Genomic DNA, 25,783 nt, shown 5'->3' on the forward strand with positions numbered 1-25,783 from the left:
AGTAACAATCCCTTTTCTCACGAATAAATAAAACAAGCATTCATTAAGCTACATTTATTCAATTGAGCTGTACATCTTGGCGGGCGAGCTCCAGCAGCATGGGGTCGTCGAAGAACTTGTTGATGGACACGTCCTCGCTGAGCCCCTTGCGGCGCCGCGTCTTGACGTGCGTGGCGGGCTGCGGCTCGAGCGGGCTGCGGGCGACATCTTAGGGCTGGCTTGCACCATCTTACCTTAACTTTAATAAACTTCAAAAATCTATCAATCTCCAACAGAAATGAGTTAGATCCTGAGGTATAGGAGGGGTGACGATTGATATTATGATGTGCCAGAGTATACAAATCTGAAGTCTTTCTAATGACGTCTCAAAAACACCCTCCCGTGCCGCTCCCATACCTCAGGCACCTATAAGGCCTTGTCCAGGAAGGCGAATTCGCCGCGAATGTTTTCGCGCGTATACGAGCGTATGTTGCACCCAGAGAGCGTTTTGAAACGCGATTTAGGGAGGGATTCAGTAATGCAAAATAATTTCTTATGGCCTTGACGCCGGATCTACGCAGCGCTGGATCGCGCGCATTCCCTTCTGACCCACCGCACTACCAAACCACACAACCAGTAGTTGACTCCATGTGTGTAATTTTCTGTTCGGACTGTGGTTGAACTAATACCTACTGCTCGTCGCACAAACAGTCAATATCATCATACCAAGCAAACATTGGAGTTTTAGCTATGGGTGACAAAGGAGCACTGCGAAGTAACAATCCCTTTTCTCACGAATAAATAAAACAGCATTTCATTAAGCTACATTTATTCAATTGAGCTGTACATCTTGGCGGGCGAGCTCCAGCAGCATGGGGTCGTCGAAGAACTTGTTGATGGACACGTCCTCGCTGAGCCCCTTGCGGCGCCGCGTCTTGACCATGAACTCGCGCGCCAGGTGCGTGGCGGGCTGCGGCTCGAGCGGGCTGCGGGAAAAACATAATGAATCTTTACAATAGGTCTAGCGTTTAACCAGAGTAAATACATATGAGTAGGTCATCTTCATAGAAACGCACCGAGCGCGGTTTGTATGTAAACGCACCGAGCGCGGTTTGTATGTAAACGCACCGAGCGCGGTTTGTATGTAAACGCACCGAGCGCGGTTTGTATGTAAACGCACCGAGCGCGGTTTGTATGTAAACGCACCGAGCGCGGTTTGTATGTAAACGCACCGAGCGCGGTTTGTATGTAAACGCACCGAGCGCGGTTTGTATGTAAACGCACCGAGCGCGGTTTGTATGTAAACGCACCGAGCGCGGTTTGTATGTAAACGCACCGAGCGCGGTTTGTATGTAAACGCACCGAGCGCGGTTTGTATGTAAACGCACCGAGCGCGGTTTGTATGTAAACGCACCGAGCGCAGTTTGTATGTGAGCGCGCCAATACGTATGCGGCGCGCACGCACACACTGACAAAATACGCCGAAACTCCCCGCTAATCCACACCCTAAATTTTGTCAGTGTGTGCGTGCGCGCCGCATACGTATTGGCGCGCTCACATACAAATCGCGCTCGGTGTGTTTCTTAGAAGATGACCTACTCATTTGTATTTACTCTGGTTTAACTGAGTCAAGGTTCGGCTAAACCAACGCGATTAGCCCGCGAGTGCAATGGCGATGTCGATCAATGCGTTTACATCTGATCGCCATCGCCATCGCGCACGTGGGCTGCACGCGTTCGTTTGGTCGAACCTTCAGATCCTGAGGTGAGCGGCAGGGGAGGGGTGAAATTGACATTATGAATTGACAGAGTCTCGCTGACGTTTCAAAAACACCTTCCCATGTCACTCCCAAGTCCCTTATATGTAGGTATAGCCTGACCAGGAACATAAAAACCCTCGCCATGTTGCGAAAAACTAATGGTACTAATTTCTTTTAATGGCAACAGTAACTGAAAACTTCATTGACATGTCACCATGCATGTCAGTCTATTGCTGTCAAAGTGTAAACAAACTTTATTTTAAATGTGCGCAATTGATTTTGTGAATTAAATTGCTAAAATCTTTTGATAGTCGTGAAAGAAAAGTGGTTCACAATGTGTTAAAGTATTTATCGAAGAGAATACTAAGGATTCGGACAATATTTTCATTGAATAATGTTTCCGACAAAGGTTGTCAAATTGACTGACATGTTTATCGTATAGTACAGTCCACTATGAAAATTAGCTGTGGTTTATTTCAACTACCAATTTTAAAATTTTTTGTCACTTTCTAAGTGTTGAATTTTATGGAATTGGGAAAGAAGTACCGAGTTTGAAGCGTTCATGAGCAGACATTGCAGTTGAATATTCAAGTTCTGAATTTGATTATTGATGAATAATAAAATAAATCCTACTAGCTCGATTGATGGTTTCATTTAATTTATTTAAACCAGGTTACCTATAATAATATTTTTTCGTTAATTTATGAAAATATCAAATTAGCCCGTAATCCTGAATCCTGATACATAAAGTTAGCCTATTAATTTAACACAGGTACGACTGTACTCAGTGTTGCACTATCAAATGCAATTGACGCGCCTCTATGCCAGGGTTTTTATGTTCCTGGTCAGGCTATACCTAATTTGAGCTCTTTCTGATTTTTTTCTATGGTAAATTTTTTAGATACTATTATCACCCCAAATGCAGACCTTAATAGTGGATTTTGTGGAGGTGGTTTCCGAGTTCGCTTTGTATGATATATATTACAAACAATTAATAAATAATAATATAGCCTGACCAGGAACATAAAAACTAGAGATGAAACGGATAGTTGTTTGGCCGGATACCGGATACCGGATATCCGGCGAGCTGTTAGGCCGGATAGCCGGATATCCGGCGGCCGGATAGTTGTCCCATTGTCATGTTGCATGTCGTAACGAGTTTAGCGCCGCACAGGTGCTTCTAACGCGATCAGTGGGTCTAGTAGACAACACAAGTCACACTTTTCGAAAATCGAATTCGTTCGAATAGAATGTCAGATTTTGCCACTAGTCTAAGGGGCAGATCAATTCGGGCGATTTCGGTTGCCATCGTAAGTATGTGATTGAATAGCGAAAATTCAATTAGTTTACTTGCTGCGTAATCTGACTAAACTGCATTATACAGGGTGACTTTGAAATCGTTGGCATTCTTTTTAAAATAAGACTTTACTCATGATTCCCCAAATATGAGTCATATCAAATGAATTAAAATGTCAATATTTGAAATCTTGTACAGACAGCACATCAATCTTCATACTGTATTACTGTGGCATCTTATTTCAATGTATTAAGTGCTACAGAAATGAGGAGATCCGTAAACGAACCAAAGTCGCCGACATAGCCCGACGGATTAGCAAGCTGAAGTGGCAATGGGCAGGGCACATAGTACGCAGATCTGACGGCCGATGGGGCAGATAGGTTCTGGAATGGAGGCCGCGTACCGGAAAACGCAGCGTGGGACGTCCACCTACAAGGTGGACCAACGACATCGTAAAGGTAGCAGGGAAGCGCTGGACGCAGGCCGATCGATCAACATGGAAAGCATTGGGGGAGGCCTATGTTCAGCAGTGGACGTCCTATAGCTGAAATGATGAAGTGTTATTTTGCAACCAAATGTATAGGATGATGTGCTGTTGACTGGACAATAGTTTTAAACTCTTTTTAAGAGCACACTAATACAAATACATAGTTAAAATAATGTCAAAAAATCTCATTGGATTTGTCTCATATTTGGGGAATGGGAATCGCGCATATCAAGACCAACGGCGTGGAATAGAGTGGGGTATAATCGGAGTCTTAGAAGACTTAGATTATGCCGATGACCTCTGTTTGCTGAGCCACACGCATCACGATATGCAATCCAAACTTGATGACCTACATCGAGAAGCGGGTATCACAGGGCTCAAAATTAACTGCCGGAAGACCCAAGAGATGCGATCTGGTGTGAGAAATTGCACGCCATTACGGATTGGTGCAGAGGATGTGGCACGAGTCCACAATTTCACCTACCTCGGGAGCGTCGTGTCAGAAACTGGAGGTACCGAAGAGGACATCACTTCGCGCATTGCCAAGGCCAGAGCTACCTTCGCACAACTTCGCCCCATATGGCAGTCACGGAAATTGACCCGAAGGGTCAAGATCAAAATATTCGGGTCCAACGTTAAATCCGTTCTGCTCTATGGGTGTGAAACGTGGAAGGTCACCAAGGTTATCTCGCACCAGCTGCAGGTCTTCATCAACCGCTCCCTTCGCCGAATTCTCGGCATATACTGGCCCGAGAAAATCTCCAACGTCGAGCTATTGGAACGCTGCCACGAAATTCCGATCGACCAGCAGATCAAGCGCCGCAAGTGGAACTGGATTGGTCACACTCTCCGAAGGGACCCCGATCACATCCCTAAGCAGGCTCTGGATTGGAATCCCCAAGGAAAACGCAAACGTGGTCGACCCAGGCAAACTTGGCGGCGCACTGTAGCGGACGAGGCGAAGAAGATCGGCAAGACCTGGAGCGAGATCAAGCGAGAAGCTCAAGACCGAACGAGATGGAGGACTGTTGTGGACGCCCTCTGCCCCATCTAGGGGACATAGGACCATAAGTCAAAAGTAAGTCAAAGTGGGGAATGCACTATGTATCATGAGTCTTTATTAAAAGGATGCCAACAATTTCAAAGTCACCCTGTATGTGATCAGACCATCAATGAAAAAAAGATCGCCTATTTTATTTGGCAATATTTCGACAATAAAATATATTTACTATTTATGTATTCGTCATTAGATAGAGTGAATAGCCCAGAAAGGAAATTTTGAAAGGCCTTAATATGGCTTTTTTGTAACTTTTTGGACTTTAGATAAAAACCGTCATTATTATAAGCCATTTAATTGATATTTAACTCAAAGATTAATGTGTTTCATTTTATTATAGGAAATTTTCGTAGTCTTTTAATATCCGGTATCCGGCCGGATAGTGAGCTACTATCCGGTATCCGGCCGGATAGTAAATTTAGGCCGGATATCCGGCCTACCGGATAGTTGCCGGATATCCGTTTTATCTCTAATAAAAACCCTCGCCATGTTGCGGAAAACTAATGGTACTAATTTCTTTTAATGGCAACAGTAACTGAAAACTTCATTGTCATGTCACCTTGCATGTCAGTCTATTGCTGTCAAAGTGTAAACAAACTTTATTTTAAATGTGCGCAATTGATTTTGTGAATTAAATTGCTAAAATCTTTTCATAGTCGTGAAAGAAAAGTGGTTCACAATGTGTTAAAGTATTTGTCGAAGAGAAATACTAAGGGTTCGGACAATATTTTCATTGAATAATTTTTCCGACAAGGGTGTCAAATTGACTGATATGTTTATCGTATAGTACAGTCCACTATGAAAATTAGCTGTGGTTTGTTTCAACTACCTATTTTAAAGTTTTTTGTCACTTTCTAAGTGTTGAATTTTATGGAATTGGGAAAGAAGTACCGAGTTTGAAGCGTTCATGAGCAGACATTGCAGTTGAATATTCAAGTTCTGAATTTGATTATTGATGAATAATAAAATAAATCCTACTAGCTCGATTGATGTTTTCATTTAATTTATTTAAACCAGGTTACCTATAATAATATTTTTTCGTTAATTCATGAAAATATCAAATTAGCCCGTAATCCTGAATCCTGATACATAAAGTTAGCCTATTAATTTAACACAGGTACGACTGTACTCAGTGTTGCACTATCAAATGCAATTGACGCGCCTCTATGCCAGGGTTTTTATGTTCCTGGTCAGGCTATAGATGAACTAAACTGAACTGTCCCACCAAACTCATGGACAGGGGGCGCCACCATCGTTCAACTATATATAGTTTCCAACGTGGCAAAAATCAGAACCAGCGATCCAGTATTGACGGTGGCGCCCCGCTGTCAATGTCACGGATAGGACAGTTCAATATATTGGGTCTATACAACAGGCACAAACTGAATTTGAATAATAAATAATCAATCAGATTTCACATCACTCCGCTCAGCCTCAGCTTTTGCGTCACCAGGCACGATCTGCCAGTGATGGAACACCTGAAGACAGAAGACCTGGCGGTGCGTACACCCGCGGAAATTAAATAATTCGGTCTTCCCACACATTCCGCCGCCACCGTCAGTTTCATTGTACCATGTCAAAAAAATATAGCGGCTCTTGGAGTGCCGCGCCTATAGCTGTGCCTTAACACAGTTGTTGTTTATAGCCTGACCAGGAACATAAAAACCCTCGCCATGTTGCGGAAAACTAATGGTACTAATTTCTTTTAATGGCAACAGTAACTGAAAACTTCATTGAAATGTCACCTTGCATGTCAGTCTATTGCTGTCAAAGTGTAAACAAACTTTATTTTAAATGTGCGCAATTGATTTTGTGAATTAAATTGCTAAAATCTTTTTATAGTCGTGAAAGAAAAGTGGTTCACAATGTGTTAAAGTATTTGTCGAAGAGAAATACTAAGGGTTCGAACAATATTTTCATTGAATAATGTTTCCGACAAAGGTTGTCAAATTGACTGACATGTTTATCGTATAGTACAGTCCACTATGAAAATTAGCTGTAGTTTGTTTCAACTACCAATTTTAAAATTTTTTGTCACTTTCTAAGTGTTGAATTTTATGGAATTGGGAAAGAAGTACCGAGTTTGAAGCGTTCATGAGCAGACATTGCAGTTGAATATTCAAGTTCTGAATTTGATTATTCGTTAATTTATGAAAATATCAAATTAGCCCGTAATCCTGAATTCTGATACATAAAGTTAGCATATTAATTTAACACAGGTACGACTGTACTCAGTGTTGCACTATCAAATGCAATTGACGCGCCTCTATGCCAGGGTTTTTATGTTCCTGGTCAGGCTATACCTTTGAACTAAACAGAATTATATTGAAAGCCTGCTCACCGTATAACGATAGTCTTATCCAGCGGGTCACCAGGCACGATCTGCCAGTGATGGAACACCTGCAGACAGAAGGCCTGTCCCTGCGTGTGCGTGCGTAGATCCGTCTCGAAGCCGAACGAGTCGATGGCCGGCACGAACGCTTTGATCGTGTATAATGGTGAACCCGGCACGGGCGCGTCTTGCGTCACGTGACCTGGAAAGGAGAGTCAAACTGAGTTTTTGAAGAGCTGGACTTGATTGCCCTAAAGTAGTGGTATGTTATGGTAGGACGAGTAATGGCTCTTTTTCATTAGTTGTTCTGTCACAATTGGAATAAGGATATGTAGTCGACTTTTTAGCCACGAACTATTTCGGCCGTTTGGTGTAGTGGTTCAGAACGGACTACTATGCCGAGAGGTCCCGGGTTCGATTCCCGGCCGGGCAGAAATTGAAATGATGAATTTTAATTTCTGTGACGGGTCTGGGTGTTACTATGTATAATATGTATGTATTTAGAAAAAAAAAAGTATATAAGTAGTATATCCGTTAAGCTAGCACCCATAACACAAGCATATTAATTGCTTACTTTGGGGCTAGATGGCGCTGTGTGAGATTGTCAAAAGATATTATTGTCAAAAGATATTATTATTATTATTTGACGCTGACTCTACATGAGATTTCTGTAAAAAATAACACATTCCAAATAAGCTGCGTCTACACCAAGCGGCATGAACTCGCGAGACACGTTCTTTTCTGCTGAATGACGTCCACTGCTGGACAAAGGACTCCCCCGAGCCACACTGCTAAATAAAGAGCAGGATGACTGCTGCATGACATGATATGCGTATACTCCTTTTCATGCGCCCGGTGTAGACACGGCTATAGCTATTCGACGAGCATTTTCAGAAGTCGACTGGGAACGATTAAATTAAGAAGTTTTTCTCATAACGATCTCTTCTGAGTAAAGCACAATCAAGGAAAATAATAAACCTAGTGTAAGCGCGTGTAATAAGTAACTGACCTCTCCGCTTAGCGAGCACGGTGTAAACTGCTGAGACACAGTCAGCGGGCGCCTGCACCTCCACGAATAAATAGGGCTCCATCAACCGCGGCGTCGCCATCAGGAACGCAGAATATGCCACCTGCACACAATAATACTACTGTGAAAATGATTGAACAGGTTGCGCCACGTTATAAAGTCCTGGAAAACACTGGTCTGTTGAGTGAAAGTACATAGCGCTTTTTACTTGAAGCTAAGATTTTCAGTGAAGAATGAAAATTCTTTCTTCAATGTCCATGTTGCGCCCTACCCAGTTTCAGTTGGGAGCTCAATTCTCGAGATTGTTGACAAGTATGTCTGTCTACCTCGGACAAACGATCCAGGTAGGTATAGATATAGATAACTTATGGATCGGAAACGTGGCCCCTCACTATAGGCCTTATACAGAAGCTCTTCAATATCTATCGAAAGATAAAGATGTAAATGAAGGCTTATTCTACTGACGGAAATTCATTATGGCTTTGATTCTTATACGGTTGAACATTTTGCATTAACAACCAGACTGCAAACCTCAGATCATAGAAAGAGAATAGATATGAAGTCGCGCGTAACTACAACGAGAACCAGTGTCCCCACATTTCCCCCACCACAGCTCCCACACACACATTCAACTGTGTAAAAACAAAGCGACTGTGAGTCTACGACAACATGTGCAACCGGCTTAAAAGTGCTGTGATTGGCCAGAAGGCGTGCCTTATGGCCAATCAATGGCCAATCAATGGCCGCGTTACGTGACGCACACTAAGAAAATGCTAGTGAGAGAACAAAGATAAAATGGAGTCGACAAGATATCGATACTTTAAATCGCTAGGGGCAAGGCTCGAAACTGGTTTCACAAAATGCTTATGTATGAAAACCTTTTTATTATTATACGTTATTATTAACTACTATCACGCATTTACTTTTTTTAATTATGGCGATCTGCGTACCGCATATGTTTATCAAAAATAATGCCTATATTAGGCTTTCAACTAGCTCTTATAGTAATTACATAGTTGACAGTTACTAATTACTTCTACTGTTTATATTTTTTTTTGTAAAATCTTATAATCGCAAGTAACACATCATTTTTTTATTTAAAACTACAAAATAGAAAATTATAATTTACTTATATTTATCGATAATAGGAAACCGCATTAGAACACGAGCACGGCACTATGTTACGACCGGCACATGCGGCCGTACTGTGTATTTTCACACGACAGTGGATATCGGAAGAAATTAAATACATTGCGCAGTAGTTGAGCATGACATAAAGTAGTTGCTAACTAAATCGTCAATGTACAAGTGTGTTAGAATTTTTATCACCACTGATTTCGATATCGCAGTAACTGTTACGGCACTGAATTCGTTCGTAAAAATGTTTAGTTTTTTTTATTTATAAGCTAAATACCAATGGATTTGCAATACTTACATGTAGTAAATGACTCCATTGTTCCTGTAGTTCTTCGTTTCACTTGTTTTATTGCACATAACGACGCATTATCCAAAATATCGGAGAACATTTCCTTAGTACGACTGAATCGCGACTAACCTAGCTACGCGGCCGATGTTCGTTTCTGGGCATATCGCGGGGACACGCGCCACGCCCCCGTTTCACATCTATTCCCTTCTATGATCTGAGCTGCAAACCAATGAGCACTGACGATGATTAAGGCGGGGTTGCACCATTTTATTTTAACTTTAAGTAACTCCATACAAAAAACCGTTATGGTTATAGTTACGGTTAAAGTAAGTTGGTGCAACTCGCCCTAAATATTATGTACTGACCCTCCTGGCAGTGGGAATGATTTGCCCACCGCCCCTGTGTAGCGGCTCCTGTGCTATGACCGCGTCCAGGATCTTGAACTTCACGTTTCTGATGGGCTCCTCACATAGCGGGCCCTCGCGCGTGCCCCATTGGAAGCCTAAACAAACATATTACACAATAAATTACAAGTAGTAAATATTAGAAGAAGAAAGTGCTGGTTGATGTCAGCTTATGTAATTTGATTTTACACTCAGGATTGTTAAAGAGGGGGGCATATTGCATACGCCAGACACGCATGACAGCTCACGAAGTCTGACACCACGTTTGTGACCCCGGTTATTAAAACCAACGATTTCTTAGCCAGAACAACTGTACAAAAATGAAATTGTGTTACATCGCGGGCGTAATTCAAAAAATCAAAACAATGCGCACGTAAAATTAATACCAACATTTTGTAGGTCTCATATACGAAACGAATTTTTAGTTTGTCGACTTCATTACTTTCTTCGCGGACTAAAGTTTGTGATAGTAGTTACATAAATAAGAGCGCAATCGAAACTAATCGAATCAAAAGAAATGTTTAACCCTCGTTCCTGTAATAAACCAGCTACTATCAACTTGCCTTGCACGATGCTGTCCTTGACAGAGGCCAGCAGATGTTTGTCGACTTCAGACGGCAGCGTGTCGTCGACCAGGATGTTGGGCCCGGTGGTGTCGGGCCCGAACGCCCAGATCGAACGCGCCGCCAGCAAGTCCCAGTCGTATCTGGGGAAGAATTATATGGTTAGTGTATGTTAAAGTCGTCTATGGTTCGACTACAGTGAAGACACTCGTTCTGCCGACGACAAGAAAGTGACTAACACCAGAGTAAATACAAATGAGTAGGTCATCTTCATAGAAACGCATCGAGCGCGGTTTGTATGTGAGCGCGCCAATACGTATGCGGCGCGCACGCACACACTGACAAAATTCGGCGCAACTCCCCGCTAAACCACGCGTTTCTATGAAGATGACCTACTCATTTGTATTTACTCTGCTAACGTTCCGCGATCATGGTCAGATTGTAGCGCTCATTGGGTGTCTCCGCGAAGCACTTTAGCGAAGAACGTCTCAACTATTATCCCGCAGAAAAACCCCACCGCCTGGCAGAATTATCCTACTGTCCCGCAAAATGGGTGCCAACATTACCGGGTCCGACTGGCCCTTGAAGCACATAATCAGAGCACGGTAGATTGTCCGGTGTGAACACGGTTAACACTTAAGTTTCGCAGAATGATACTATTGTGTAGCAGAATGTCACTACCGTCGCACAGAAGTACACTACAGTCTTGCAGAAGTGCCTCGCGTGGCACAACTCGGTGGATCGTCCTGTATAGTGTGAAGCTAGCTAATGACTGTGCCTCGTGGCAGCGTGCTCACTTGGTCTCTAATATTTTCATAAAGGTTTTAAACCTTTGTCACCTGTCATCCGCTTTGCAATGGAGGGAAGTCGAACCTTAATTTCGAACTCCTATATTCTTCTGATTAATTTAGTTGCGGGTCCAATGACAGTTTAACTTTCCCCCGAGACAAACTTGACCTTCATTGGTTGGGTTTTTGTGGCGGTCAAGCTGTAGATCCTGGCTACACAGGAGTTGCAGTGGTGGGAACGAGAGGTGGGAATAGTCCCGTGCTCACTTGGTCTGGAAGAACTCGCCGAGGCGCTTGCGGTCCCACGTGACGCACACGGGCCGGCCCGATGTCCTCGCCTGTGTGGAGCGTGGAGCTAGCTAATGACTGTGCCTCGTGGCAGCGTGCTCACTTGTGGAAACAACTTCATGTAAGTGATTCCATACTTTTGCTCGCAAGTGTAGTTTACTTGCTGCGTAATCTGACTGAACTGCATCATGATGACATCAGACCATCAGTGAAAAAATTTTTGTTTGGCAATATTTAGACTTAACAGATATTTACTATTTATGTATTCGTCATTAGAGTGAATAGACCAGAAAAAGAAATTAGTTTTTTTAAAGGCCTTAGGTCTCTAATATTTTCTTAAAGGTTTTAAACCTTTGTTTGTCACCTGTCATCCGCTTTGCAATGGAGGGAAGTCAAACCTTAATTTCGAACTCCTCCTGTGTTCTTCCCGTCAAGCTGTAGATCCTGGCTACACAGGAGTTGCAGTGGTGGGAACGAGAGGTGGGAATGGTCCCGTGCTCACTTGGTCTGGAAGAACTCGCCGAGGCGCTTGCGGTCCCACGTGACGCAGACGGCGCCGGCCTCGATGTCTTCGGCGAGCCCGCGCTCGAGCGGCTCCGCTATCATGGTCAGCTTGTTTCGCTTGTTGGGCGTCTCCGCAAAGCACTTCAGCGATGAGGTTTCTACTACTGTCTCGCAGAATGAGACTACCGGGTCCGCGACTGGGGAAGAAATGGTTATTTTTAAATTTATTTGGCAAAAAGATCATCGTTAGTTTCAGCCAAATGACGTCCACTGCTGGACGAAGGCTTCCCCCAAGGATTGCCATAACGACGGGTCCTGCCCCCCTAGACAGAACGCACTTTTTGATCGAATCGAAAATCGAATCCGTCAAAACTCCATACAAAAAAGGGGCTTTGCGATTATAATTTGCACTTTGTCTAGACCCACTGCTCTGCCCGCATCCAGGTTCTTCCAGCGACCTTCAGATTGTTGGTCCACCTAGTAGGGGGCCTGCCCACTAAGTGGACCGCAAAAGATCATAACTGTTGTCAATTATACAAAACAAATACACGTAAAAGCCCCCACGGTGATGCTAAAGGTCGCTTATCGATGATTTTAGATGGCAAATGTATGTGCTTATCGTGAAAACAATAAAATGGCGCGACAAAAGCTTATCGCGGCGCGCTTAGGCCTCCAGGCGTTAATGCACGAACGACATGCGCGCGCCGAAGCTCTGACAAGATGATCGATGACGTCACGTGTCGTTGCCAGATTCCGGGTCGCGCAACTCCTCCTCCAGCTGAATACAAAGCGCAACCCTTCGAGTAATTTTATTTATCTTTATCAAAGAAAAAAACCTTTATTAAAGAAAGTATATGTTACGGTTAATGTGATAAATTGAAAATTATTAATAATAACCGGTTATGTATAATTACCGACAATCGCGGTAAAAGTGATAAATGAATCACATTTAACAGTGATTATTTAATAATTCAAGCTTAGTACTAACAAATTTCATAAAAGAGAACAACATATTGTGGACGTGCTCGTGTACAGCCAAACTTTTGAACGTTTTGATATCACATATTAATATAATTTGGCATAATGAGTTTGGAGTGTTTCTTGCATAATATTACTTTTCCATGATGCCTATAACATAATGTTTTGATTTAAAGTGAAAAATAGGTTAAGGTGTTTATTTAGTTTTATACACACATAAATGACCTCATATTAATCACATTTACCAAATCATGCGGTAATTATTCATAATAACCGGCGATTATTCATAATTTTCACATTTATCACTTTGACCGTAACATAATATACATCACATCACAAATGACGTAGTTTGCGAGGTCACTGACCTTTGATGTCGATCTCCGAATACATATTGCGCAGGTCGTGCATGACGCAGTCCAGGTACAGCTCGCCCGTGCCCAATATCACGTGTTCGCCGCTCTCCTCCACGCGCGTTGAAAGGAGGGGATACGATTTGTTCACCTAAAACAATAATTAAATAATTTATTGTTAGTAAGTTACTTTGCTTGTAAAGAGGATTACAATTCCGAAGTGATGGTCGTTGGGCCGTTTTGTCAGAAAAGTTCTAGAGTGGCGACCACGGAGCAGAAAACGCAATGTAGGGCAGGTTTTTCACTCAGTAAACTGACGATTTAATAAAGATCACGGCCTGGTTGCGGACAGGACAGGACTAGTCATTGTAGAAAACTTTAGAGTAGGTATTTGTCCAGCAGCGGGACCATTATGAAGCGTAGCGGCCGGTAGGTGTGACCTCCCACTCAGTCGACCGACGATCTAGTATAGCGATGGCTCCTACGTATACTGGCGTAAGTGAAAAAAGTAAATTTTACAGGAGAGCCATTTTAGTGGCCAGAAACATATTTTTGGGTCATATCTTCTGACCTACTAAAACGAATTTAATGAAATTTCACATTTAGCCTTAACATGTAATGCTTTTGCTACTGCTGTTATCAATTTTTATATTTTTCTTATATATTTTGAGATTTTACGCATTGCCCTTTTACGTCGTCACATTTCTATCATTTCATGTATATTGTTCAACGTAAAGAGACTTAAATGACAACGTAAATATAATATTTTAAGCGATTACTCTGTTTATTTATGCATGTAATTATTTTAATTGTTATCATGTGCTATATTAATAATAAATCAGTTAGAAAAAGTTGTTTAATGTATCGTTATTACGTTTTAACGCAAATACGCCCATATACTGTGCTCGAGATTTAGTTAGGTCTTTTAACATAATGTGTCATATTTTTAAAAATTATAAATAACTTGAAAAAATCGAACTGCCTAAGGCGGGAATTGAACCCACGATGCCTTAGGCAGTTCGATTTTTTCAAGTTATTTATAATTTTTAAATTAGTTTGAGATGCGACTCTTAACGCTAAAAATTAAATAACTATACAGGGTGTTACTTTGCATTCTTGCCATATTTACAGAGGTTACTATATTACTGATACTGAACACAAATCCGTAAAAAAATAATGCCCGAAAAATTTTTTTTTTAATCTTTATTATTTTATTTTATCGACAATCTGTTAAACACACCACTAATTATCGTAACGCATGCACATCACTTGTTGGCGATGGCGATGGAGACTTTTTTACTTTTTATTGTATTTTTAAATATCTATTGCAGTCTATTGTCTTTAAAATGTCTTTTTGACACTTGTAAAAAACTGAGAAATCCATCAATCACAAATCACGTTATAAATAATACAAAAATGTCTGAAGCATATTCAAACAACGAATAATTTAATCAAAATGGTGCTTGGAGTGTCTGCAAGACGTCTTAGACGAAATGCTTGATGACGTACCCTTAGCGTTACACCAAATGCTCTACTACCAGCAGGATGGTGCTCCCCCACAATAATACGTTTGGTGAACAGTGGATTGGACGAGGGGTGCTTGGTAGCTTGGCCACCACGATCCTCGGACCTGACAACAATGGATTTTTGGAGTGACTTGAAACGACTGGTATGCGCAGAAGAGATAAACAGGGATTGAAAGGATTGTTTTAGTGAAACTGTGAGACAAAACGTTTATGTGTTGCGAAAACTAAAGCGAAAAACCTACGCTTCGCAGTGCTAGACTGTGCCTTGATCAGATGATCAGAACGGAGGCCACTTTGAACACTTGCTTCGCAGTATGTAAACTTTGTAAGTAGGAACTTATTAAAACACTTGCTTCGCAGTATGTAAACTTTGTAAGTAGGAACTTATTAATAAATAATTAATTGTGAATAAGGTGATTTCATTTCATACTTAATATTTAATTTGTAAAAATAGGGTACAATGTTATAAATTAATTAAAACCCTAATAATTATTACGTATTTTTGACGGTCCTAAGCCCGTAAAGTAGAAAGGGAAATCTGAAATCAACTGAAGAGTATTTTAAAATAATTATTACCTATGACTGGATAAAAAGGCTGGTACCCAGAGCCATAAATCAACAGATTATTAAGAACTAGGCCACGCCCACTAGGTTTATTCCACTTGCACCTGTAGAACGTGCGAGACAAAATTGGTTTATTCCAATTTGTACTGAAAAACCAAATTTACTAAAATCTTAGTGTACTTTCATTATGGGAGTCTCTTGTTTATCTTAAATAATAGGTATTGTTCCCTACTTTTATCTCTGTGAATATGGCAAGAATGCAAAGTAACACGGTGTATAATGTGTCATAATTTATAAATAAAACAATTTGCTAAATATTTTCATGGCTTTATTTAAGATTTGGATTATAAAAAATATATATTTATGTAAGCAACTACTCGTATAGATTGACGAATCGTATGATTGGGCTTTATACGTGGCGTAGTTTTGCACATACGCCTATTTGCCTAAAATTTTATTTTGTATCTAATGGAAAAAAAATTTTTTTTTCTTACTGACGTTATACAGGGTGTTTGGCGCATCGTGTGCCAAAATGATTTGGCGGATAGAATGGGTCATTTCCTATATTTTCAGCCCCCATAACACGTTCCATGCCAGGCGGCTATTTTTATATTATTTTTTATTAATTTCAGCAAAATACCCAAATCGCATCATTTAATTTCAATTTGAAAAAATACTTCTAGGCATAGCCTCAAAGTAAATATTTTGTGAAGTTTTTACCTGCTTTGAACTTATTGTAAAGTAAAAAAAAGGTTCAAAATTCAAAATTTGAATATCAGTCCGAGTAGAGTCAATGCACTAATTTAAGGAATTTGTGAAGTTGTTGTTATTATTTAAACAAGATTAGTATACCGTTTGAATGGGGATAGACTAGAGAAGTTTTGATAAAATCCGAAGATCGCTATCTCTTTTAATTTTTTTATTATAGCCATGTAAACTTAATTGTTCAGTCCATTTTTAACTTTTCGGAAAACTTCAAAGCTGAATTAAAAAAAAACTAGATAATATTTGCCAGTAAATTTAGATTTGATGCAACCCTACATCAATGCACGTCAAAACAAAATATTTACTTTGAGGCTATACCTAGTAGTTTTTTTAAAATCGAAATTTAATGATGCGATTTGGGTATTTTGGTGAAATTACTAAAATAATTCATATAAAAGTAGCCGACTGGCATGGAACGTGTTATGGGGGCTGAAAATATAGGAAATGACCCATTCTATCCGCCAAATAATTTTGGCACACGATGCGCCAAACACCCTGTAGATTAGAGCAAAATGAAATCATTGCTTAAATAATTGGAAAAAGGCGTAAGCGGCAGTTTCGCCTTTATACGTAGGAGCCATCGAATTAGGTAATAGGAAGCTTCTGAATTCAGGGAGAGGCAAACGAACCTAAGTCCATCCAACATCTTTGGCAGCTCGGACGGGTTCACAGGCTCCACAGCGATCTTAACAACCGCTTGCGTGTTGAAGCGCAGCGGCCGGAAAGTATGAGCTCCTGATCCTCTGACACCTTTGAAAAGTACCTTTCTATGTTCGTCCAATAGTTAAGAGAGAGAGAAAGGGATAAACGAACCTTCCTAAGTCCATCCAACATCTTAGGCAGCTCAGACGGGTTGACAGGCTCTACAGCGATCTTGACAACCGCTTGCGTGTTGAATCGCAGCGGCCTAAAAGTGTGAAGCTCCTCGCCTCTTGACACCAGGTGTTAGGAGGCAGTACTACCTACACATTGATAGTCACCTTCCTGAGTCCATCTAACATCTTAGGCGGTTATCACACTGCCCCGCGCTCCGCCGCGGAGCGCGGGGCGACAGATTTAATCATTGTATGCAAGTACCTCAGTTTGTATAGAAAACACGCGCGGCACTTCACACTGACAACGCGTCCGCGCGCGTTATTTTTTATATGTAAATCACGCGCTCCGCGGCGGAGCGCGGCGCAGTGTGATAACCGCCTTAGGCAGCTCGGAAGGGTTGACGGGCTTTCCAACTCAGTTGACTCAGGATCTAATGATCATAGACTGCTGTCCATGATGGATGCTAGCAGCGCAGGACCGGTCCATGTGGAAATCTTTAGGGGAAAAAGAGAGACACCAGCTGCGTGCGTCTGCGCAAGTAGGTAGCGTAGGCTCTAAGGGGAGGTCTTAAAGAGAAACAAACCTTCCTGAGTCCATCCAACATCTTTGGCAGCTCGGACGGGTTGACCGGCTCCACAGCGATCTTGACCACGGCTTGCGTGTTGAATCGCAGCGGCCTAAAAGTGTGAAGCTCCTCGTCTTCCTCAGCGGAGACTATGGTGCAGGTCTTCACGATGGGCTGGTCCACGCCTTCTATCAGCGCCCAGCAGCCGGCCGGTACGCGGTTCAGTTCCACCTGGGGGCATGTGCCAAATTATTAAGTACTTTATTTTTTAACTATAACGCGCTCCATTAAATTATTAAGAACTGCGGCGATTCTACACGCAAGAATAACCATGGCTGTAGCAACACAAGTAACACAACCGAAACGTCAAGCTGTAAGTGCTCGCTCATCTAATTAATAAATGCCACGTTTTGACCCCCATTGATTTTAGTTTTAGACAAGAGTAGAACAGGGTCACTCCGTCTTCCCGCGGATGACGTAAAAGGAGAAATAAGAACTATGCGATAAATATCCTGCTAATCCCAACTAATATTATAAATGCGAAAGTAACTCTGTCTGTCTGTCTGTTACGCTTTCCCGCTTAAACCTCGCAACCGATTTTGATGAAATTTGGCATAGAGATAGTTTGAGTCCCGGGAAAGAACATAGGATAGTTTTTATCCCGGTTTTTGAAACAGGGACGCGCGCGATAAAGTTTTTCTGTGACAGACAAAATTCCACGCGGGCGAAGCCGCGGGCGGAAAGCTAGTATTATAAATGCGAAAGTTTGGATGTCTGGATGGATGTACGTTTGTTACTCTTTCACGCAAAAACTACTGAACGGATTTTGATGAAACTTTACAGTATTATTGTTTACAACCCGGAATAACATATAGGCTATTTATGACGATCTGTGACAAACGAAATTTCACGCGGGTGAAGCCGCGGGCAAAAGCTAGTGAGAAATATGCGAACATCAGGGCACCCCAACCCGTCTGGCCAGCTCATGAAGAATAAAAGATGATCTAGTAAAGGTTACAGGAAGGAAGGCGCTGGTTGCAGGCCTCTGACAACCAGTCAATCTGGATATGATTTGGGTAGGCCTATGTTCATCTGTGAAATGATGATGATGATAAAATTAGTTAGATTAATATACAACTGACCTTATACCGGGCCTCGTATATCCACAGGCGGCCGACGTTCATGATTCGCGAGTCCTCCTCGTCGTGCGAGCTGTAGTTCTCTCCTAACACTCGCACCGTCTGCCCCGCGTATAATGTGCCTGACATTATCCGCGCTAGAACCTGGTGATAAATCAATTAAATATTTAGCTGGTATTGAAAAAAAAATGTGAACCACACGATCATAATAAGGTTTGATGGTGGCGTGGCAACTATAAATAATTCACCACGGTTATCATACGTCAACATCCGCGATCCAATGTTAAAATTTGGACTCTTGAAGGTTTGGATTAGAATTCAAATAGTAGTCCAGTAGGATTGTAGCTTGTAGCTTTTAAGGCCTAAAACTTGTGAGGGCGCACAGAGCGGGTGTCCGCTACAGACGTCTGACTGGGTCTCTGCGCTCCACAGTGAATATATCCGCCGCGTGCGTCTACTTATTTATTTATTTTATTTTCTTTATTAGGCTGCTTTCAAACGACACCGTCAATTAATCACCCTAGGATTTTTAAGAAGAATTACACACGACGCCGGTGGCGGCGGCGAGTTTCTACGCAGCGGCCGGCCATACAAATCTAAGCGAGAAGGCGGTGGTGCCGCTGCCGCTCCGGTATCGTGTGAAAGAAGGCTTGCGGTTTTATTTCAAAACTCACGGGAGCGGTTATTTGCGCGGTTATGCTAAGAACTCACGGCGCGATTTTAAATCTAAGTCACTGATACAAAATGGTCACAACCGGGCCCGCTGCAGGCGAAAGCCGCGTCGTGAGTTTGTGCATTAGTTTTAACATAAGTATCTGCATTCTACAGAAGCTGCGGGCCCGCAACCGCCGCGGGCGCGGGTGAAAATCGCGCCATGAGTTCTTAGCCTTAGTGCACGCCCGCGGCGTGGAAACTCGTCACACGCATCCGCGGCACACTGCGCTGCTCATCAATTTTTCGATACAGGTTGGTGTGTATGCCCCCTTACCAGGAAGAAAGTGCAGTCATCAGTAGGGTACGTCTTGGCAGTATGCGCCACGAGCCGGCCGGACTGGTCGCAGCGCAGCATGTCTTCGCGCAGTGCCCCCCGTGCCCCCCGCGTGGCCCACTCACCAGGAAGAAGGTGCAATCATCAGTGGGGTACATCTTGGCAGTGTGCGCCACGAGCCGGCCGGACTGGTCGCAGCGCAGCATGTCCTCGAGTGCCCCCCCGTGCCCCCCGCGTGGCCCACTCACCAGGAAGAAGGTGCAGTCATCAGTAGGGTACATCTTGGCAGTTTGCGTCACGAGCCGGCCGGACTGGTCGCAGCGCAGCATGTCCTCGAGTGCCCCCCGTGCCCCCCGCGTGGCCCACTCACCAGGAAGAAGGTGCAGTCATCATTGGGGTACATCTTGGCAGTATGCGCCACGAGCCGGCCGGACTGGTCGCAGCGCAGCATGTCCTCGCGAAGTGCCCCCCGTGCCCTCCGCGTGGCCCACTCACCAGGAAGAAGGTGCAGTCATCGGTAGGATACATCTTGGCAGTATGCGCCACGAGCCGGCCGGACTGGTCGCAGCGCAGCATGTCCTCGCGCAGTGCCCCCCGTGCCCCCCGCGTGGCCCACTCACCAGGAAGAAGGTGCAATCATCAGTGGGGTACATCTTGGCAGTATGCGCCACGAGCCGGCCGGACTGGTCGCAGCGCAGCATGTCCTCGCGTAATGCCCCCTCGGTGCCTCTGTACGTGTGGCCCACTTTGCGCTCCGCCGCGTCGAGGGGCGAAGGCACGTGGGTCACCACCATGTCCACGAAGCCACTGAAACAAAACACATGTTGAACTTGATATCACCATCATCATCGTCATTTCAGCCACAGGACGTCCACTGCTGAACATAGGCCACCCCCAATGATTTCCACATCACCCGGTTGGTGGCCTGCATTCCAGCGCCTTCCTGTTTCCTCTATGAGGTCGTCGGTCCACCTTTCCTTTACGAGATCGAATCGCTGACACAGCCGACGGATTACCTGAAGTGGCAATGGGCAGGGCTCATATCACTCTAACGTACTCGCGAAATCAAGCGTCGATTGCAGTGCAACGGTTACACATGATGTGCTGTCGAAAAACATTTATTTCTAAGTCATCAATATTATGTGTCTAAAGTAAAAAAAATAGTATAAAAATCAAAACATTAGGGCCCTCGCATACGGCGACTTTTAGTAGCGATGCAGTTGCGCTGCTGTAGCGTGTTAGTAAAAGGTTGGCATCACTTCTGTAGTGCGTTGCAAATGCGACTAACGCGCGTTAGTAGCGATGCTGTCGCGCGTTTACGAAACGCCCTTAGTCATTCACAACAGACATAGGAAACTCGTCCTTATAGTATACGCTACTCACGAGAAATCCCCGAAGAATCGGCTGCAGACCAGCCGGAGCAGCGGCCGCACGTTCAGCTTGGCCTCCTGCTTCGTCAGCTTGATGCCGAGCTCGCTCAGCACCGCCGGCAATGTATCGTCTACGTCGCCTACCACCTGGAACGGAGTAACCATTGTTAGCACTAATCTAGACAAAGCATAGGCAGTATAATTCATAATTATATTTTTTTTTGTTTCCGTTTTTCTATTCGAAAGATTGATGTATCCAAGTGTTGGCTGAGGGCTAAAGAGGAGCGAGCAATGGGCGTCTATACAGCGTGAAAACGATAAGTTAGCGATCTTACTCTATTATTTCTAAACTATACAAGATAACAAAAAAACTAGTTACTGATTCTGAAAGTGCTTCATGAGCTCTATCAAACTGTGTCAATAATAGGTTACAGAAGAAACTGGATCTATCCGAAAATTCAATGTTTTCAGCTTGGAGGCCTGATGTTCGTTTGTTTCTCCCTTAGTCGCCTCTTACGACATCTACGGAAGAGTGAGGGTGGTCTTAAATTAATTCTATTTTACTCTACTGAAAGACTCTTATATCACACATACCTGCGCAAAGATCTTGTAAAGCGGCTCCAAAATAAACTCCACGAAGCTTCTCTGCGCAGACGCGTGCGGTTGCTTCTTGGTGAAGCGTTGTGTCTTAGCGTTGAAGTAGATATCTCCCCACAGCCAGCCGGCCAGCTTGGTCTGATGTTCATTTGTTTCTCTCTTAGTCACCTCTCACGACGTCCACAGGAGAATGGGGGGTGGTCTTAATCCTACTGAAAGGCTGTTATGTCACACATACCTGAGCAAATATTTTGTACAGGGGCTCCAAAATAAACTCCACGAAGCTTCTCTGCGCAGACGCGTGCGGCTGCTTCTTGGTGAAGCGTCTGGTCTTAGCGTTGAAGTAGATGTCTCCCCACAGCCACCCGGCCAGTTCCGCGGACCGAAGCCCGCGCCCGGGAAGCCTTATGTTCGCATGTTTCTCTCTATTACATCCACGGGAGAATGGGGGGTGGTCTTAATCCTACTTTATCCTACTGAAAGGCTGTTATATTACACATACCTGAGCAAAGATCTTGTAAAGCGGCTCCAAAATAAACTCCACGAAGCTTCTCTGCGCAGACGCGTGCGGTTGCTTCTTGGTGAAGCGTCTGGTCTTAGCGTTGAAGTAGATATCTCCCCACAGCCAGCCGGCCAGCTCCGCAGACCGAAGCCCAGCGCCCGGGTGGCCTTATGTTCGTTTGTTTCTCGCTTTGACGTCACTTACGACATCCACGGGAGAGTGGGGGGTGTTTATAATCCTATTCTACTCTACCAAAAGGCTGTTTTATTTTAATACCTGAGCAAAGATCTTGTAAAGCGGCTCCAAAATAAACTCCACGAAGCTTCTCTGCGCAGACGCGTGCGGTTGCTTGTTAGTGAAGCGTCTGGTCTTGGCGTTGAAGTAGATGTCTCCCCACAGCCAGCCGGCCAGCTCCGCGGACCGAAGCCCCGCGCCCGGGTGGCCTTATGTTCGCATGTTTCTCTCTATTACATCCACGGTAGAATGGGGAGTGGTCTTAATCATACTTTATCCTACTGAAAGGCTGTTATATTACACATACCTGAGCAAAGATCTTGTAAAGCGGCTCCAAAATAAACTCCACGAAGCTTCTCTGCGCAGACGCGTGCGGTTGCTTCTTGGTGAAGCGTCTGGTCTTAGCGTTGAAGTAGATGTCTCCCCACAGCCAGCCGGCCAGTTCCGCGGACCGAAGCCCCGCGCCCGGGTGCGCCGCCGCATACATCGCAGCAAATGACCCAAGAGAGAAGCACACGTCGTATAACGATGAGGCGAAGCACACGTTGCCTGAAGGAAGATGAATAAATTGTTTATTCAATAAAGAGCGTTTTATGCTACAGTTTACAGTCTTTTAAAGCCTGAACTAAATGTTCATTACTTTCAGCCAATGACGTCCACTATAGTCTGGTCTGTAAGCACGTAGAATTTTGTCTTGTAATTATGTTGCTGTCGCGCTCGCACACTCACTTCGGGCGCCCGTCGCACAGTCGCGACAGCAATATAATTACGCGCGAGCGATAAGGATGGGTAGCTTGGGATCATTGGACAAAATTCTACGTGCTCACAGACCGGGCTCTAGATGTTTGTTTGTTTCAGCCAAATGACGTCCACTGCTGGACAAAGGCCTCCCCAAGGATTTCTATAACGATTAACGACCAGTCCTGCGCTGCCCGCATCCTGGTTTTTCCAGCCACCTTCACCAGATTATCGGTCCACCTAGTGGGGATATCAGAGATAATTCGGTCGCTGCCGATTACTAGACTATTGTTAACCCACTAAGGGTGGATTCGACCAAAAAAAAGTAAATATTAAACTCGGAATAAATCGTCAGTTTTGACATATTTCCCATACTGAAACTGTCAATGTGCCAGTTATACCTGGAGTTATTCTCAGATAAAAGTTTGGTCGAATCGGGCCTAACAAGTATAATATTACCTACTTCCAGTGTAAAATTGAATAATCAAATTGGACTTCTCTGCTTTGCTCTATGCTTGTCTTAAGCCTAGCCAAAACTAAATAAAAAAGATACCAATTAGTATTACGACTGCTAGAACATACCCAGAAGTGGCGAAAACACTGTAGCAGGTTCCGTGGGGTTATCCTGCGGCTGATGCGTCTCCAGCATGGAATTGAGCTCGTCAATAATATGCCGCAGCTTGTAATAAGCGTCTGCGGGCGGCAGCTTCAGTTCTAAGATCAGGCGGTCGATTTTGTTGATACACAGTGTGAGAGGAACGCGCTCTTGCACTGCGTGACGTAGCAGACGCTCTGTATTCAGCATTATGCCTTCTGCTGCGTCGACGAATAGCACCGCACCTGCAGATATTAATAACAATGGCTTAATCAAGTGAATAATGAGCTAAATGAAGAAGAATGAACTTTTTTTTCATCAAGAACCTATGCAAAGTATTATGTAACTACCTGAGAACATGGTAAGCAATAGTGGAAAACCTAGTCAACTGCTTTATAAAGAACTTATTGAATCTTGGAATTATTGGTTTTGGTATCAACTACCTAATTATAACTATTCTAGACTACTAGTATCATAGAAAACATTAATAACAAAGGCTATTAAACTCAACAGGATATGAATTTTAACAATAAGACACCAATCATTTGCATGCAATGATTTTAAGACTAACAGAAGAAAAAAAAGAAAAAAAAAAAAAAAGTTTATTTAACAACTTTAACATTTTTTACATTGCTTACATTGCATTGTTGTACATACATTTCCTTAAAGACCCGTTTAATGCTAAGGTTGTACTGACATACGCTTGAAGTTCATAAAGATTCAAATGCATCCAAAGATCTTTTACATTAGTTCAACATACCATCAGAAATCCTCAAAGCAGCTGTGACTTCGTCACTAAAATTAACATGTCCAGGTGTGTCCATGATGTTTAACAAGTGTGACTTTCCCTTTATGTTCTTGAGGAGCAGAGTGACTGGCATAGACTTGATAGACACTCCTCGCTCTTGTTCCACAAATAATGTGTCCGTGTACCGCATCGGGATTGTAGTGTCATTGTTTATGGTGCCAGGGTGGGTTTGCCTCATTAGACAGTCCACAAATGAAGTTTTACCTGTGGAAAAAAGTGTTCAGTGTAGAGTACCTACATTAAAATTACTGACCATTTATTTAATTAAAAACCAACTCTATTACATAAAAGTAGATTAATGTAGCAGTTGATTGTTAAAATCAAGAGTTTAAACAGCAAACCAGCAACTCATTCTAAGAACAAATCTAGAAGAATTCTAGTAGGGATGTCAAGAGTTTCCTATGAGGTATCTTCAATTTCCTGTCATATGTAAAAATAAAACAATAACATAGCTTTACAGTTAATTTGAAATCTATTGAGTTTATTTCTCTGTCCAAAAACAAAAGGATACTTACCATTATGCAAATGTCCCATCAAAGTGATATTCCTCATCAAATTGGTATTATCCAGCATATCCGCCAAGTACTCCATGTCATAGTTGGTCTCCGGTAACTGTTGTTCCTGCACTTGAAACTTCTTGTGCTTCACAGGTTCCACCAGCGGCTTGTCTAGTGCTTGTGTATCCTCCTCTTGTACTACCGTTTCAACATCAGGCCCGTAGACTTCTACTGCTTGAGGGTAATACCTAAAATAGGATGTCATTTTTATAAGTGCCATATTTATGGGAAAACTGAATAGGTAAAATTATTATTAGTAAAAAGTATCATGTTGGATGACTGTACTTTGATTACAAGGTCAGTTTATAGGCTTATAAATGTTTATATTGCAGAAAATTATACGTTTCATGTGGTTCATACACAAGTGCATGAACAAAAACATGATCATGTTTGCCGTTTTTATAACCTAAAACCACAACTTTATTGCATATTATGTACACACCGTTTATCCTCGTGAAGGACGACGGACATAGGAGCCACCTCGGGCTCCGCATCAGCGTCCTCGTCCTCCTCCATGGCATCCTCATCGGCGTCTCTGTTGTCCTGGCCGTAAACACTCTGGTCATCGTCGGAATCCGACTCTAGGTCAGGGCCGATATAATTTCCGAACTCGTCATAGAGATCCCCGTCCATTTTGAACAAGGATCAAATATCTTATAGCAAAATAATCAAAAATATCCTCGAAAATGACCACCAAAACAAATGCCGCTTCTCAACACAGATTAGAGAGTATGTCATCCATATCTGTGGAGTATGTCTACTTCTCAATTGTTCAAATTT

At 43.1% G+C, this 25,783-nt stretch overlaps 1 protein-coding gene across 1 annotated transcript; it reads right to left on the reverse strand.

The window, feature by feature from the left end:
* Positions 1–791: 791 nt before the first annotated feature.
* Positions 792–25,713, reverse strand: LOC135079502 (116 kDa U5 small nuclear ribonucleoprotein component). Its single transcript, XM_063974162.1, has 16 exons — positions 25,446–25,713; positions 24,962–25,191; positions 24,399–24,650; positions 23,626–23,883; positions 22,613–22,854; positions 20,986–21,119; positions 20,223–20,409; positions 18,618–18,758; positions 17,494–17,706; positions 13,255–13,390; positions 11,910–12,108; positions 10,332–10,474; positions 9,730–9,866; positions 7,921–8,041; positions 6,921–7,113; positions 792–965 (listed from the first exon to the last, which is right to left on the reverse strand). Exons 1-16 carry the CDS (start codon positions 25,634–25,636, stop codon positions 812–814), a joined length of 2,931 nt encoding a protein of 976 aa, XP_063830232.1. The 5' UTR covers positions 25,637–25,713; the 3' UTR covers positions 792–811.
* Positions 25,714–25,783: the final 70 nt, after the last annotated feature.

The sequence above is a fragment of the Ostrinia nubilalis genome, chromosome 2, assembly GCF_963855985.1.
Source record: "Ostrinia nubilalis chromosome 2, ilOstNubi1.1, whole genome shotgun sequence".
NCBI classification, from domain to species: Eukaryota; Metazoa; Arthropoda; class Insecta; order Lepidoptera; family Crambidae; genus Ostrinia; species Ostrinia nubilalis.

What these genes read in the sequence shown, in the direction of transcription:
- LOC135079502 (XM_063974162.1), bottom strand. Translation starts at nt 25,636, where the DNA reads ATGGACGGGGATCTCTATGACGAGTTCGGAAATTATATCGGCCCTGAC. An exon ending in TATACGAGGCCCGGTATAAG is followed by an intron (nt 17,707 to 18,617) that starts GTCAGTTGTATA and finishes ACATGCCCCCAG; the next exon opens with GTGGAACTGAACCGCGTACC. An exon ending in CGTGCTCGCTAAGCGGAGAG is followed by an intron (nt 7,114 to 7,920) that starts GTCAGTTACTTA and finishes TCTCCTTTCCAG; the next exon opens with GTCACGTGACGCAAGACGCG.